General features: G+C 39.7%; 1 protein-coding gene across 1 annotated transcript; it reads right to left on the minus strand.

Moving 5' to 3' along the window:
- Nucleotides 1-10475: 10475 nt before the first annotated feature.
- On the minus strand, nucleotides 10476-13151 carry LOC115232001. The gene has a single exon (XM_029801871.1). It carries the CDS (start codon nucleotides 13149-13151, stop codon nucleotides 10476-10478), a length of 2676 nt encoding a protein of 891 aa, XP_029657731.1.
- Nucleotides 13152-14838: the final 1687 nt, after the last annotated feature.

The following is a 14838-nucleotide window of genomic DNA, read 5'->3' on the forward strand; positions in this document are numbered from 1 at the left end:
TGGCGATCCTGAGTTGATTTCTCATCATTCTTCTCCGTTCTTCAATCTGGGTCAGGGATGGCTTGGCCACCGAGTTCATTTTTAGAATAATCCCACAATGTATAAATTTCTTTTAACGATTTCAATTCTTGGCGTATTCTCAAACACTTCGTCTTTGGTCAAAATTAAGACCGGAATTTTCATAATAATCTTTTCCGATTTTTTGAAATTTGCTGTTCGAGGTCATTGATTTTGTTTATTACGTAAGAATATGTGAATATTATTTCCTGTTTGGTTCTTTTGGAAGTACTTTGCCACAGCAAAAGGTTCCCAGTAGAGGACTTTTGTATAACTTTGCTTATTTTGCATTTAGTGGAAACGACTTTATTTTAAACTCTCGTAATCTCGGGGTTCTGCCTGATTTCTGTTGACTTGATGTTGTTCTGAGAGACTTGGCCACTGTGTTGCAAGCATACATCGGCAGAATATTTTGGCAGTCGAAATCAATCCCAGAAAACATTTTTTGTCATCCTGCACACTTATTTTACAATTCGTCAATGTTTTGTTAAGTTTGGAGACCAAAAATATTGTCGAATCTTCTTTTCTGTGGATTATACCTTAAATGACTTTGTCGGGGATATCAAGACCGTGTTTGGCAACAACCTTCGTCAGACTTGTGGAATTACTTTTTTGATTCGCTTCCAATTCTGAATTTGTGTTTCAAGTCTTGAAAATAAATGATTTCATTATTATTCAGGTCTTCTGGAAAGTAATATCCGAGGATTTCTCCCATCAGACATCCGTTGGCCAGGTTCCTAGCATCCCTAGAAACAGAGGAGTACTATTTGGGTTTCTATAAAGGCGTACTCAAATCAAAGCTTTAAAGACACTTGAGTACTGTTAAATTTTTTCAGGACAAATTCCCCCCCATGATGGCCGACTATATTAGCTTGTTCGACTTCCTCTATGCCTTTTTCATCTCAAACTAAGGAATCATGTAATGTGTACTTAAGATATGAGATCTACTATGAAAATGAGAAGATAAATAAATTATAAAGATGGTTAAATATCACATTGAAAAGCTGACGACCTTCCTTCGGGTTGTCTGGCTTACCTAATTAATTTATTTAATTAAGTGTTTGTGATTTTCTGTTAAATAAGAAACTTACTTAAATAGAGTATGCAATTTACAGATTTTGAAAACACTTGAACACTTTTTTTTGAAATAGCCCAACTTTTAATAAAAAATCCCATTTGCAAATTTACTGTTTTTTTAAACAATCGATAATCAATAAATTTGGGTCAGATCTAAGAGAAAATCGATCATTTCTTTCCCAACCTAGTATTTTGTATAAATATAACAATTAATATATGGAAATTTTATTTAAAGAATGAATAATTTCAATAAAAGAAGTCAAAGTTTGACAGATCTTTGTAATATTGAGGAAAGAGGCGTTTTTCATAACTTCACTGCGGAAAGTTGCTTTGATTTTCAGTGTGTGGGGCCTCATATTCCCCAAAATGTGATTGCATGAGGTCATAATTATGTGGGGGCTCATATGCATTCGAGTAAGTAGGTGTATATTCCTCGATAGATTGCCAAGGGATATCTTTTAACCAAATATCTTCATAAAAGGTGTATGTATTTTTCTGCCCTTTTTTTCTTTTAAGGATCCTCGGGTTGTCTTTCAACTCCCCCCACATTCTTGCAAGTTCGGTTGGATTGGTAATTCGAAACGAATTCGACATCACAATCCACATGAGATAAGGAAACTTTTTGTTCAAATTTTTAATGAGAAATTGATATGGCAATTTTTGCAAATTTACTTCTTTTTTTATTACAAGGGCGCACGTCGTTTGTTTTAAGTGTTAATTCGTAATTGTTAAAAATTTGTACTTTGGCACTATGTAACAGTCCGATCTCACTTGCAAGTAGGTCGTATTTGTCGAGTTTTTCCGGACAATTTACATCTCGTTCTGACAGAACAGATTTCTATCTTGAAATAAGCAAAATAGACCCTCACTACTTGGGCATATATTGCCTTCCTGCAACCACAAAGAAGATTCTTTAATATCGGGATGAATGTTTTTGTTGCATTTGTAAAGTGATGAATGTAAACTTTTCGTTTCGATTATATCAAGAAGGCATTTGAGTTGAATTTCCTTTAAATTTTTTATGTTGTTATATTTGGTGTATTTATGCTTTAAGTAGTCTGCGATGGCGTCCAAATGGGTTTTCATTAAATTTTCAGTTTGCAGAATACCAGTCTTTCTCAGACAGCCTACCGATTTTTTTATGTCAGTATAGAATTCCAGTAACATTCTTTCGCTCTTCATCGATATTGATTCCAATCCTCTTCCAAGGTATGTACGAGGGAGATATAGCCTCTGACAATTTGCAGGTCTCAAGTGTATGTGATATGAATTAAGTTGTAGACGAATTTCTCTGTCAATTACTTCAAACTCATCAGGTTCTATGTCTATCAATCCAATGTAATAATTGTAAAGGGACAATGCGTGCTCATTCAAAGCTTTAAAGAGATTAATACTATTCAGTTTCGTGCCTGTTAGTCTCTTTATACGTGCTTTGATCTCTGCACTTATTTTTTCCATCATCTCATCGGCTCAATGGGTCCATTACAAGCGTAAATAACTGTAGAGATAAAGCATCTCCCTGTAGGGTCCCGAACTTTATTCAAATTTTTTCGATTATTTTTTTGTTCAGGTTGAGTTTCAGCTTTCACTGGGTCAAAATCACTTTTACGAACCTGGTGATCCAAGAGCAGTCTAAAACGTGATAAAGAAAGTTATGATCCACACTATCAAAAGTTTTTTTCACATCTATCAAGGATGTAAACAAATTGTTTCTGTAGGCCAGGTTTATACTCTTGCTAATCAAGGCCTGTTCTTTGGCTTCTTGACATTTTCTTTTACATCCAAGTTGATTATCCGAAACAAGCGAATAATATTCCAAATAATTTATTAATTTCATATTTACGCGTTTAGTGAGAACTTTATACAGGTTTGGCAGCATGTTATGGGTCTGAGGTCTTTTGGCAGATTCGAGTTAGGCTTCTTTGGGATGATTCGGTATGTACTCTTCTTTACAAATTTTTAAGACTTCAGTATAAATATACGGATGTAAAGATTCGAAATGTTTTAATGAAAAAATTATACACCCCGTCGCAGCCACAGGATCTCCAATTTGGAAGATATTTTATAACATCTTCGAAAAGTTCTTGACTAACAGAGAATATATCAGATTCTGCCCAGTTTGTCTGACTGGCAAGTTCATTTTCTCATTTTGACAGGTATTGGTTCTTTTAGACCAAATATCTTTCCAAAAATTAAAACACTTATCTGGGTTAAACATGCTAGATGATAAATGATCAGCAGGGTCCAAAGATCTGTAGAACGCTCTTTGATATAATTCGAAAGAGCGGTTGTCGTGGTTGAATTCCCTTCTGAACTCATACACAGTAATTTTCTTTTCTAATATTTTTATAGTGTCTTCGATATGCGACATACTTCTTTCTTTCTTTTCCTTTTTTGATTTTTTGTAACTCAGTGACCTGAGAATATCATAGGTGATTTTTTTCTCTTCATCTGTAACTCTACGCTCAAAGTGCTTTCGAACAAGTTCCAATTTTCTCTTCCAGTTCTCAACTTTTTTCTTTGTGGTTTATAAAATTTGTTGCAACTGTGATGGACAGATTTAATGTGCATCTACAATACAACAAATGCTAGAGAGGAGCACATTACATAGCAACAGCATATTGCTGTTTGTCGTGTGCCTAGAACTACTAAGCAGAGTCCTCACTGCCTAATTCGAACAAATGTCGATCGAGCATAATGAAAAGTGTTATAGCACTAACCATCTCATATTCATAGTCGATATTAAACTGTTCCCTCAGTCTTCGTGGTTCCAGTCTTTTCCTAACATTTAGTCAGCGATGAGCACTGGACTGCATATCCTCGGAGGTCTACAAAGCCAGAGAAGAGAAGGAGGAAAAAGGGCCACTCCCTGTTCACTTAAAAAGCTTGGGACTTAGTTAAACAATTAATTAGTTTCTTTTTATTAATGTGATATTTATATGCATTTCGACATTTTAATAAAAAAGTCTGACAGATTAAAAACTACTCCGTTTAAAGTAATATATCAAATGGTTTTAAGCACACATCTCCAAATCTTCATTACAGTTTTTTCTGTATGCAAAGAGATGGAGGTTCATCGCCGAGCAAAACTTCATTTATCATAATGAAGAGTTTTAATTAGTAATGTGACCAGAAAAGGTAGGATATACCCCCTTTCTGCAACTATGTCGTTCCGGAAGGACTCACGGATGGACAACGTTGACAAGACTTGATTCCAGTTGAAAAATTGTTTTCTTCGTTGTGTTTGATTTGACTATATTTTGATTAAATTCAGTTAAAAAAAGAATAAAACAGACTATTTGTGAATATTGCCAAGTCTGTTAATCAACAGTCGAGTCACCTTCCACAGAATCCGTTCCATGACCCACTCGAAGGGTTCCGTCGAGGACGTGGAGTGGAGAGCTTGTCTCAACAGCGGGATTATTCTGTCGTTTCATTTACGGACAAACCAATCACCCACGTTCCCGCCATAGGGGATATCAACAAATAAAAAGGGGCCGATCACCGCCTCCCCGTTTCCGTGTGACTCAATCAATTCTTCAATGTATTTCCACGTCGAGTCCAAAAAAGTCGCAACTTGTCGGTTTCTTCCGCAGTTTTTCATGGAATTCTCCGAGTTGATACTTTCACGGAAGACCACCCGCGGGAGAATATTGACCAGGGGTTCCATGTGTGAGGTCAGGTGATGGATTTTGAAGTTGTACTTCAATTCCAGTTGTTTAACCAGTTTTCCGTGTTTGCGACAGGTACCCAGGATGAGCACTCTATACAGGTCACACGAGAATGCCACTTGGAGTTACGGATTCTGCTAAAGAACTTGCGGATTGGCTGACTCACGTTCTCTTTCTTCGACATGTCCACGTTTTTTATTAGAATGATGGTACAGGGAGTCCTTAGGTTGTATCTTTAGCTCGAATGGACAAAATTTCTCTCTATTTGTACTCGGCACAGACAACATATGAAGAAATCACCCAGAGGCCTGCCCCAAAGAGTAGGTGGAAGGAAAACATTGCCGCAAAGCTGTGGGTCTGGAGCTCAACTACAACAGGTCGGAGACTAAAATCCCTGTATGTGGTAAGGCTATAAGTATCTTGTATGATTGAGAGCCAACCTCATTAATCCGCCCTAAACGAGAAAGTGTGTAGTGGAGGGTGGGCGTAATAGGGAACCAATGTTAAAAATCGCCTCAATGCACTGAACTTATTTTATGCCTTGAACGTGTACGCGATCTCATTGCTAAACTACTACATTGGCCTGATTTAATTTGACCAGAGTGAGTACGATGAAATGAACCTTATTGTCTGAAGAGTACTACTCAAAAAGAATCACGTCCAGGTGTTGGCAACAATAAAAAAGATTATACTTAAAATAACGTTGTGGTTTTTGCTATTGAAAAAATTCGTAGTACACACCTTGGGATCATAAAGGCTATGTTTTCCTCCCATTAAAGAATCCTTAGCCACTGAGGCGTTATCTTGTGGCAATTCTACACTCATAAATAAACATTTTAACGTCGTTTTATATTTAGTAAATATGGTGGACTGAACAATGACTCCTAATAAAAAATGTAAATAATTACGTCAGAATATTAGTCAATATAAATAATCGGTAATTAAATTGCACTTAATTAGAAGAAAATAAAATGTAAATAAATTGTAAAGAATGAATGCCTTTTGTGGACCATGTGGGAGACAAAGTTCGCGAATATCGACATTCTCGAAATGCAGTTCAAAACTAAGAGAAATTCCCCGACAAATTATAAAAATGAAGAACTTGGAAGAACTAGACCTGGAATCGAACGACATTTACGAGATTCCAGAAGTATTATTCGAACTGACCAAGCTGGAACGACTGTCATTATACGACAACCAAATCCGCGTACTTCCCCGTGGAGTAGTCCGACTAGAACTCCTGGTGGAACTGAATCTGTCAAAGAATGGTAGGTGGAATTAGTAATAGAATAGCCTTGGAGGACCTACCGATGACATTGGAGGAATGCAGAAACCTTCAAAGTCTAAAAATAGCAAATAATTCATTCTCAACGTAAAATAACCAAATAAGAGTAGATTCCCGGCCTGTATCTGTCATCTAGTCAAACTAACCTGTCTGGATCTCAACTTTTGTTATGTAACCCACATTCCAGAGAATATTGGCCTGCTTGTCAATTTAATGTCATTGGAAGTACGGTCTAACCCAATCTCCGAACTGCCCTCGTCGTTGGGGTGTCTGGTGAACTTGGAGTTATTGGACTGTGGGAGTACGACTACTCTGCAGTGTCTGGTATGGGTTGAGGGTGAGTGGCAGCCTGAGTCGATTGGAGAGTGTCATAAACTGCATACACTGTGGGCGGAGAAGAATTGTCTGAGGAGACTGCCTGAGGTACTGTGTGGTCTATTTGTAGTCGATTGGGGGGTTGTGTGGATTGGAGACTCTTGATTTGGGGGATAACTTGTTGGAGACACTGCCTGACTCGATTGGGGAGTTGGGGAGTCTGAAAGAATTGGATTTGTCTTTTAATAAACTGAGTGAACTGCCTCATTCGATGGGTTGTGAGTGAATGTGAGTGGTAGGCCGACTTGATCAATTAGTCACTCTTTATTTGAATGATAACTCTCTACACTCACTTCCTCAGTCGATTGCCAACTGTTCTAGTCTTGCTGAGTTGTATGTGGCCAACAATCATATCCAGGTGATTTGTTTAGTCATTGTAGACTATTCCCTCCTCATTGGGCTCACTTCCATGTCTAAGAATACTTCATTTGGGTAGGAATGATATTAGTGATGTCCCACATTCTCTCTTTTCTGCTACTTCTCTCTCCATTCTCAATTTGTGTGATAATCAAATTGATAATCTTCCAAACCATGTGGGCAATCTTTCTCATCTGGAAGTACTCGATGTCTCCGGAAATAGGTTGTCTTTATTTATACATCAGACTTCGTAATCTGCCCACTTCTCTCACTCATTGTCCTCTCAAGTCTATCAGACTGTCCGACATGCAAACTCGTCCGATGGTTGTCTTTCAGACTGACTATGACCATTCTACACACTCCCCTGTCCTCACTTCCGTCTTCCTCCCACAGGACTGCCCCCACACTCCTACACCTATCCCTCCACAGGACTGTTCACACACTCCTTTGCCTCTGCTCCCAAAGGACTCCCCCTATATTCCTTTGCCTTCTTTCCCGCAGGAGTCATCCCATACTCCTATATCTCTCCTTCCACAGGACTGTTCACAGAGTCGTATACTTCGCCTCCCACAGGACTCACTACACACTCCTACACCTCGCCTTTCCCAGGACTGCCCCCACAGTCCTACACCTCTACTCCACTTCACTCTCCCTTCCACTCAAGGAATGGCCATTGCAGGGGGAGTAGACTCAGATCCCTACGTTGGGGATGATAGGGTACTCCTCCTCCACACCTCCAGGGAATATTTGTTCAATCCATTCCCTTGAATCACAACACACTCCAAGTGGGGGATAAACTACTGAATGTTAATGGAATTGTCATGGAAGGTCTTCTCCATCAGCAGGCCGTGAATGTGCTCACATCTGCCCCTCAATATCGATTTGTCGTCCAGAGGGGGTCACTCCCTCACTACTCCTCCACCAACCTCCTTGATTTGGTCACACAGGCAGGACTCGTCTCCCACTACCCTCTCAAGGTCACACTCCTCCCTCACTCTCAGAGAGTTCATTTGCGCAGAGATGCCACTCACGGATTTGGCATAACTGTCCACGGGGGACGTGACATTACTGCACTCCCATTTTCCAACACTGACGGGGGTCCCTTCATAGTCACGGCCGACATTCACACCCATCTCCGCGCTGGTCAGAGGATATTGCTGGTGCCCCTCCCTGTTTATTGGTAGATCAACGGGTTGAAGGCCTGCCATTTGTCTCGGACTGAGATACTCCACTTGTTTGGGGAGAAAGAGACTTTGTCCTTGGTAGTCAGTGAAGACCCCATTCCCCACGGATATATGGTCGCCTTCTTTGCTTATTTTAGAGTTTTCGTCTTCAGATGAGTGGATATGAGTACGTGGGAGTGAGGGTGGCCAAGGGAATGGACGGGGGCATATTTGTTGACCACATCGACGACCACGGGGTAATTGGCAGAGATGGACGACTCCGGAAGGACATGAGACTGATCTCTATCAATGACGTGTCTCTCCTCGATGTCAGTCTATCCGAGGCCAACAAAGTTATTTCGGCCATCTCCTCAGATTTCGAGGTCACTGCCTGCGACTTTACTCAGGTGACTGGTCGACTCATTTGTAGTCACTGGTCGACACAAGCACAGACGGACTTGCTCCTGTCTTGTCTTTTCCTTCTCCTTTGCCATGCGTGGATGGATGGAGGAATGGATGGTCGTCTGCCACTCAAACCCCCCGTGGTGGACTGAGTCGAGCCAATGTGAGTGTTAGTGTGTTGATGTGTAGGACAGTCTCAGAATACAAAGAAGAATACTCCTCAAACCCAGGACTGGTTATTCCCCTTAATATTGTAGATTACTTTGCCGAGAAAGTGGAATGACTTATGTGATTAATATATATATGAGAGAGTGTATTAAGAATAGTGTTAGTGGTCGTGTCGTACTACAAATATAGGGAATGACAGACGTGTGTGAATGTAGTGCTCGAATTCCCTAAGTGAGTGTGTGCCCCGTCTGCGTCGATTGTATTGGCTGTCACAATTACGGCACCCTTCACACCGACAGAGGAGAGAGCAGGGAATGCCCGCCTGAGAGTAAGGAGGGGGAGTACTCCATAGCACTCGCAGTAGTTCTTTAGACAGGCCGACCTCTTGCAGTTGCAGCCCTTTTGGTGTGATCGGTCGTCTGAGTAGGAAAGAGAGAGTACGGATCTTGGGGGCGAAGGCAGTCGGGTTGCGAGAAAGGAGGATTTTGATGGCAGTGGCTCTCTCCGCGGAGTGTCCCTCCGTGTTGTGGCAGCCCACGCAATTACAGTTGTAGCAACACGCCCCATTGGCAAAGCACTCGCAGTAACTGGCAATATTATATATTCCTACAGTTTAAGACACCGAGATTTGGAGCAGTTACATGGCTTGTGTGTGGAGGACTTGAACTCGTCATCCGAGATCTATAAAGTAATCCACCACACTCTACAGAGGACTTGATTATCACGTGGGAAGACTTGTCTGCAGTCGACACCACTGCTCGAGTGGGAATGCCTCCTTTCGAGTGACATGGGGCTATTTTGACTATATTTCCCTTCTTTGCTTTCCTTGTTTCGGTTGAACTGAACACGTTCACCGGCCCCTTCGACCCACCTCCACTGCTGGATGTAGTGCTGGATCCAGGCAACTGTGTTTTGTTGTCCATCTGTGTATATTACAGTATTCCGCCCACATCTGAAAACTCCAGCTGACCTATTACTTACTCCCCGATACTTAAAAATCATGGTTTTTTGATATAAATTTTAATTTTTAATTCGTTTTTAAACCAATAATAACTTAATAGTTAATCAGAAACTAAGCAGATCTCACTCCAGCTCGCTGATATCCACTCTCCTTCTCTTGGAAGAAGAGTCTACTTCCAGCTGCCTCTTACTCCCCACTACCACATCTGATTCAACCATTGCATCTTCTTTAGCATTCATTGGGTCGTCTTCATTTTTGCATGCCATCTCCACATACCGGTTGGAAGCAGAAGCGTATTCTTCACCAGATACCTTCATTCCGTGCTTGTGTTCGATCATCATACTCTCGAGCGTTCTTTTCAGTACAACGGATTGGATGTATGTCCTCGTTCCTGCTTCAATAGATAGTTTCTTCATATAATTTTTGAAGCATTTCGAGACAACTCCATCCCATGTCATAACCACAGGAATTATTTTTACTTGACAGCTATACAGAAGCGAAAGCTCACTTGCCAATAGGTCATACTTGTGACACTTTTCAACCTCCACTTGCTTGAGGCGATCCTGTGAAGTAATACCCACTTCAATTAGATTTATTTCGTTTCTGACTTTGTCGTGGACAAAGATATCTGGCTTGTTATATTCTACTTTTGTTTCGGTGAGGATTGTAGAATCAACCCTGATTTCAACTTTTCCCGTCGACAGTGTTGACTGAACAGAATGTCCCTTCAATTATCTTGCTTTTTTGAGTCCATACATTCGGCACAAGTTAAGGTGAATACACTTCACAAGTTTGTTGTGTCTCCGGAGATAATCACTGTTGAGCATTTTACCACACTGAGTAGCCATGTGGTCAACAGTTTTCTTGCTTTTATTACAATGATTGCATAATGAGTCAGCGGATGCAAAGAACAAGTTTCGATCTTGCAAAAAAAATACAATGCTTCGCTTCGTGGCCCATTATTTCCATTGATAGCCATTCTGAGGATGCAGGTAAATCAACATTAGGTTCATCCATACATTTGAAAAGCACAGAATGTAGTGCTTTAGAACTAATTTCTTTTGTAAATATTGTATCTGATTGGACTTTAGAGACTCCATAGTAATACTCTTCTTATCAATAATTGCATATTTGGAGGATAGAAATCCTGCGATCATAGCCAAATGCCATTTATTCATTTTAATTACACGCAGAATCCCCGCCCTCCGTAAGCATATAGTTGACATATTTTCCAGACTCGTAAGGAACTGAAAGAGCATTAGTTCACTTTTGAAAGTAACTGATGAAAGCCCTCTTCCAAGAGCCTTCCGGTTTAAATACAGTCTCTCTTTATTTGCAGGTTTGAGATGTAATCTGAGCGACGTAAGCAATTGCCGTATTTGTCTGTCAATATCATCAAATTCAGAAGGTTCAATATTGATTAGCCCAATATAATAATTATATAGTGACAATGCATATTCATTTATAGCACGAAACAGATTCACAGAGTTGAGTTTTGTTTTCGATAGCATAGTTATCCTCTTCTTAACATTCTCAAAGATAGAGTCCATAACTCTATTCTTAAGAACATTGCTTCCACCATCTTCAAGTACACCCAAATACCGATATCCATTGATTCCGTCAATAGTCTTACAACATGATAATGATTCCAAATTAGACGCTGATTTTTCTGAATTCATCTCCAAACCAACAATTTTAAAAAATCCGTTAACAGCTTCCATCATTTTGAGTAAAGTGTCTTGTTTGAGAGCAAATATTTTTAGATCGTCAATAAATAGCAAATGATTAGTAGAATATGTTAACATATTGGGATCTTCCTGGTTAATTTCAAGTTTTGGAAACACGGAATTAAGGATCCTGCTTAGAGGATCTAATACCATAACAAATAGTAAAGGAGACAATGAGTCTCCCTGTAAAATTCCTCGGTTTAACTTCACTGATCCAATTCTTCTACCTTCCATATGCAGCTTTACTGCCCACTTCTTAACTACGCTCTTCACAAAGTTTACGATCCAAAGCGGGATTCCAGAACAATCCAAAACGTGAAACAAAAAATCATGATCAACTGAGTCATATGCTTTCTTCACATCGACCCAAGCAGAATAAAGGCCATTCCCGTACTCCTTGTTCAAACATTGGTTAATGAGAGCTTGCTCCTTGGCGCCTTGACAATACTTCCTCGTTCCAAGTTGGTTGTCTGAAATTAGGCCAAATGCCTCGACAAAATCAGCCAGTTTTACATTAACACATTTGGTGACAAGTTTATACAATGTCGGCATACACGTTATAGGACGTAAGTCCTTCGGGGTCTCACAATCATCTTTTTTAGGAATCAAATATGTTATTCCAGTGTAAAACCAACTTTCAGGCATGTACTCTCCATTAATTATTCGGGTTATCTCGTGACACAGAAATCCATGTAATGACTCCATCTTCTTAATGAAAAAGTTATATATCCCATCACATCCACATGCCTTCCAGTCAGGAAGATAGTTAATAACATTTCCAAAAAACTCTTCCGTAAACTCTGGAAGCATATGTTCAGCACAAGTAGTTCGTTTTCCAACAACGTCATAAGATTGAGGCCTCTCATTTCTCTCGCTCCAGACTTTTTGCCAAAAAGAGACACATTCTTCATCATCAAATCCATACAGCGTCACTTCCTCTTTCTTTGTTAAGTCTCGATAGAATCTTTTTCGATTTAATTCAAAGCACTGATTATCCTTACGAAATTGCTTCCTTGAATTATGAACTTCTATTTTCTTATTGTTAATCCTAATCAGGTCTTGCAATAATATCTGAATCCTCGACAGCTCACCTTTCTTAGTTTTCTTATACCCATAGCGACAGAGAACATCCATTACCTTTTGCTTTTCAGATGGAGGTAGTGTTTGATTGGAATGGGAATTAACAATTTCCAATTCTGCAGATAATTTTGAAATTTTCTTTTCAATATTTTCTACCCATGTGCTCTGTGCTTTGTCTCTCATGGTTAGAGATAAATACGCACATTGAGCAGCATATAGAATATCAGAAATGCTATTGATATCATTAGGATGATTATCTTTCGTAATATAATATATCGCCGAATTCAATCCTGTCAATATATCAGTTTTCAAATATTTATTTTGAATTTTTGGAGTTGGTTTACGTGAATCCCTTGGAATCGATTCAATATTCTTAATTTGTATATTCAACTCTTCTAGACACTTTCTAAAAGTGGAAATTTCTGAGCTCTCAAGAAATTGCTTCTGATGGCAATTGCTTCCATAATTATTATCCACTCTCATTGGTTTAACCATTCCTTTGAGTTGACTGAGACTTGCACTCTTCGAGAATTTTGAATTAAACTTCTCACGGATAAGGTTCCATCCACCTCTTGGTATCCTCCCAATTCTTTGCTTCGTGGCATAAACAATCTGAGACACCCACTCAGCTTCAGAAACACAAATAGCATCATCGATAATGGCCGAAAGGGAATGCAAGTTAGTTGGGATAGTAGGATTCCCAGCAATTGGATTGTCATGAATACTAGTCCTTGTGCTGTTATCCAGCCCCAGAGACGACACTCCTGCACTTGTTATGTTATTTTTATCCTTTTTCGCAGGAAGGCCCCTAGGATTCGATTTCCTCATATCATTAGGAACGGACATGCACAACACCACAACAACTAATTCTTTTTATATAAATTTTATATTAAAGATGTTTCAAAGATAAATTAATCGTGTGTTATAGCCCAGCCGAACGGATTGCTTGCGCGTTCCCGCGCACGATTGCGAGCGAGATCCTCTGCCTCAACCAAGAGGACACGCGACCATCCATTTTTTCGAGCAATGAAGATACCGAGGTCTTTTATGAAGCATGAGGTGAGCGGACCGAAAGCGCCTGATGTCTCAAAACCACAGGCACGAAGGAATGCCGAGTGGCAAGATTCCTGTACTTTCCGACTTTGTGGGATTCCGCCAAAGCCGCGGCAGAGCCGGAAGAAGAAGCAGATGACAGTAATGGAATGGGAACGTGGTCATCCCATCCGGGCGTTTGCCGTCCCCTCTGTCCAATCCGGCTGGTTCTAGCACATTGGGGAAGCTATTTAGTGGTCTTGAGATTACGTCGTTGATTGCTCCATGGTGAGACGAGCGGCTTGTGCTCCGGCGGCAGGAGAGGAGATGAAGGCCTTTCACATCCACCGTACCTCTGCATGTTTCGTTGTCTAACAGGGAACCCGTCGATGACGTTTGGTAAGCGTGGTCGCCATGGATGAGATTAAGCAAACAGCATCCGAGACATCGCCCTGCATCATTTTGCTGTTAACTAATTGCGCTAGATGTTGATTGTGTTTGTGAGGTTTGTGAGACTTGATGCTTGATTGGGGTCTGGCGTAACCAAAAGTAAGTCGAAAGTTGCGTTAGGAAGATGCTACATTGATCTTTAATCTGCTGAGCCACAGATATCCGATTTACTGCCGCCGTTTTCCGGAGGGCCGCACCCGGACAAACAGTAGGAAACGAAAATAATTTTCACCATCACTACTAAGGCCTGATTGATTATGTTGAATAGAGTATCAGCAACGCAAATTATTGCTGTTTTGGCAGGATCTCCGGTCACTTCGGAATTCCGAGAGTAGCGACAAAAATTTGTCAGGTGGAATGAGAGTAGTGCGTGCCGGAGGTTTGACTGTCGCACAGTGCGCAAGACATTTATGACACTTCCATTCAAATATTGCTGTGAATAATGAAAATTCCTTTTCAAAAGACAAGAAAAAATTGCATTTTTCTTAAAATTCTAGTAGCTTTGAAAGTACATGAGAAGAAAAATTCCATACATTGATCACCCTGAGCTTTAAACTTTTGTACTTAAAAATATTTTTGAGTAAAAAATCTCAACATTAAAACAAGAAGCTAACGTTAGAAACTAAAATTAAAGATTATGAATCCATTTTATTGTTCATTACTTTATCAATTTCATTTCTAAATTGATTAATGGGAAACAACTTTAAATCTTGGGAAAAGTCTGCCTCGATAATATCTTCATCCCAGTCGATATTCCATGCACTCATAGCCAGATGATCCTGGGAGTCGTCCCATTCTTGATAATAAAATTGTTTCCAAACCTTTTATTGGAAAATCTTCGAAATTGTCATCTTCATCAAAACCCAAATCTGAAATATCCATCACCACAAGATACAATGCCGTTATAAATTATTTTTATACATTTACGATAAGTTTTAATAAAGTCTACATAATTAAAAAATTATTTTTAAAATATATTTTAGTAAATTATTATTACTTATAAAATTTGCAAATTGGATTTTCGTATAAATAT

The sequence above is a fragment of the Octopus sinensis genome, unplaced genomic scaffold (assembly GCF_006345805.1).
Source record: "Octopus sinensis unplaced genomic scaffold, ASM634580v1 Contig19108, whole genome shotgun sequence".
Taxonomy (NCBI): Eukaryota; Metazoa; Mollusca; class Cephalopoda; order Octopoda; family Octopodidae; genus Octopus; species Octopus sinensis.

Bases quoted from the DNA above. Each gene is read 5' to 3' on its own strand.
- LOC115232001 (XM_029801871.1), bottom strand. From the start codon at position 13,151: ATGAGGAAATCGAATCCTAGGGGCCTTCCTGCGAAAAAGGATAAAAAT.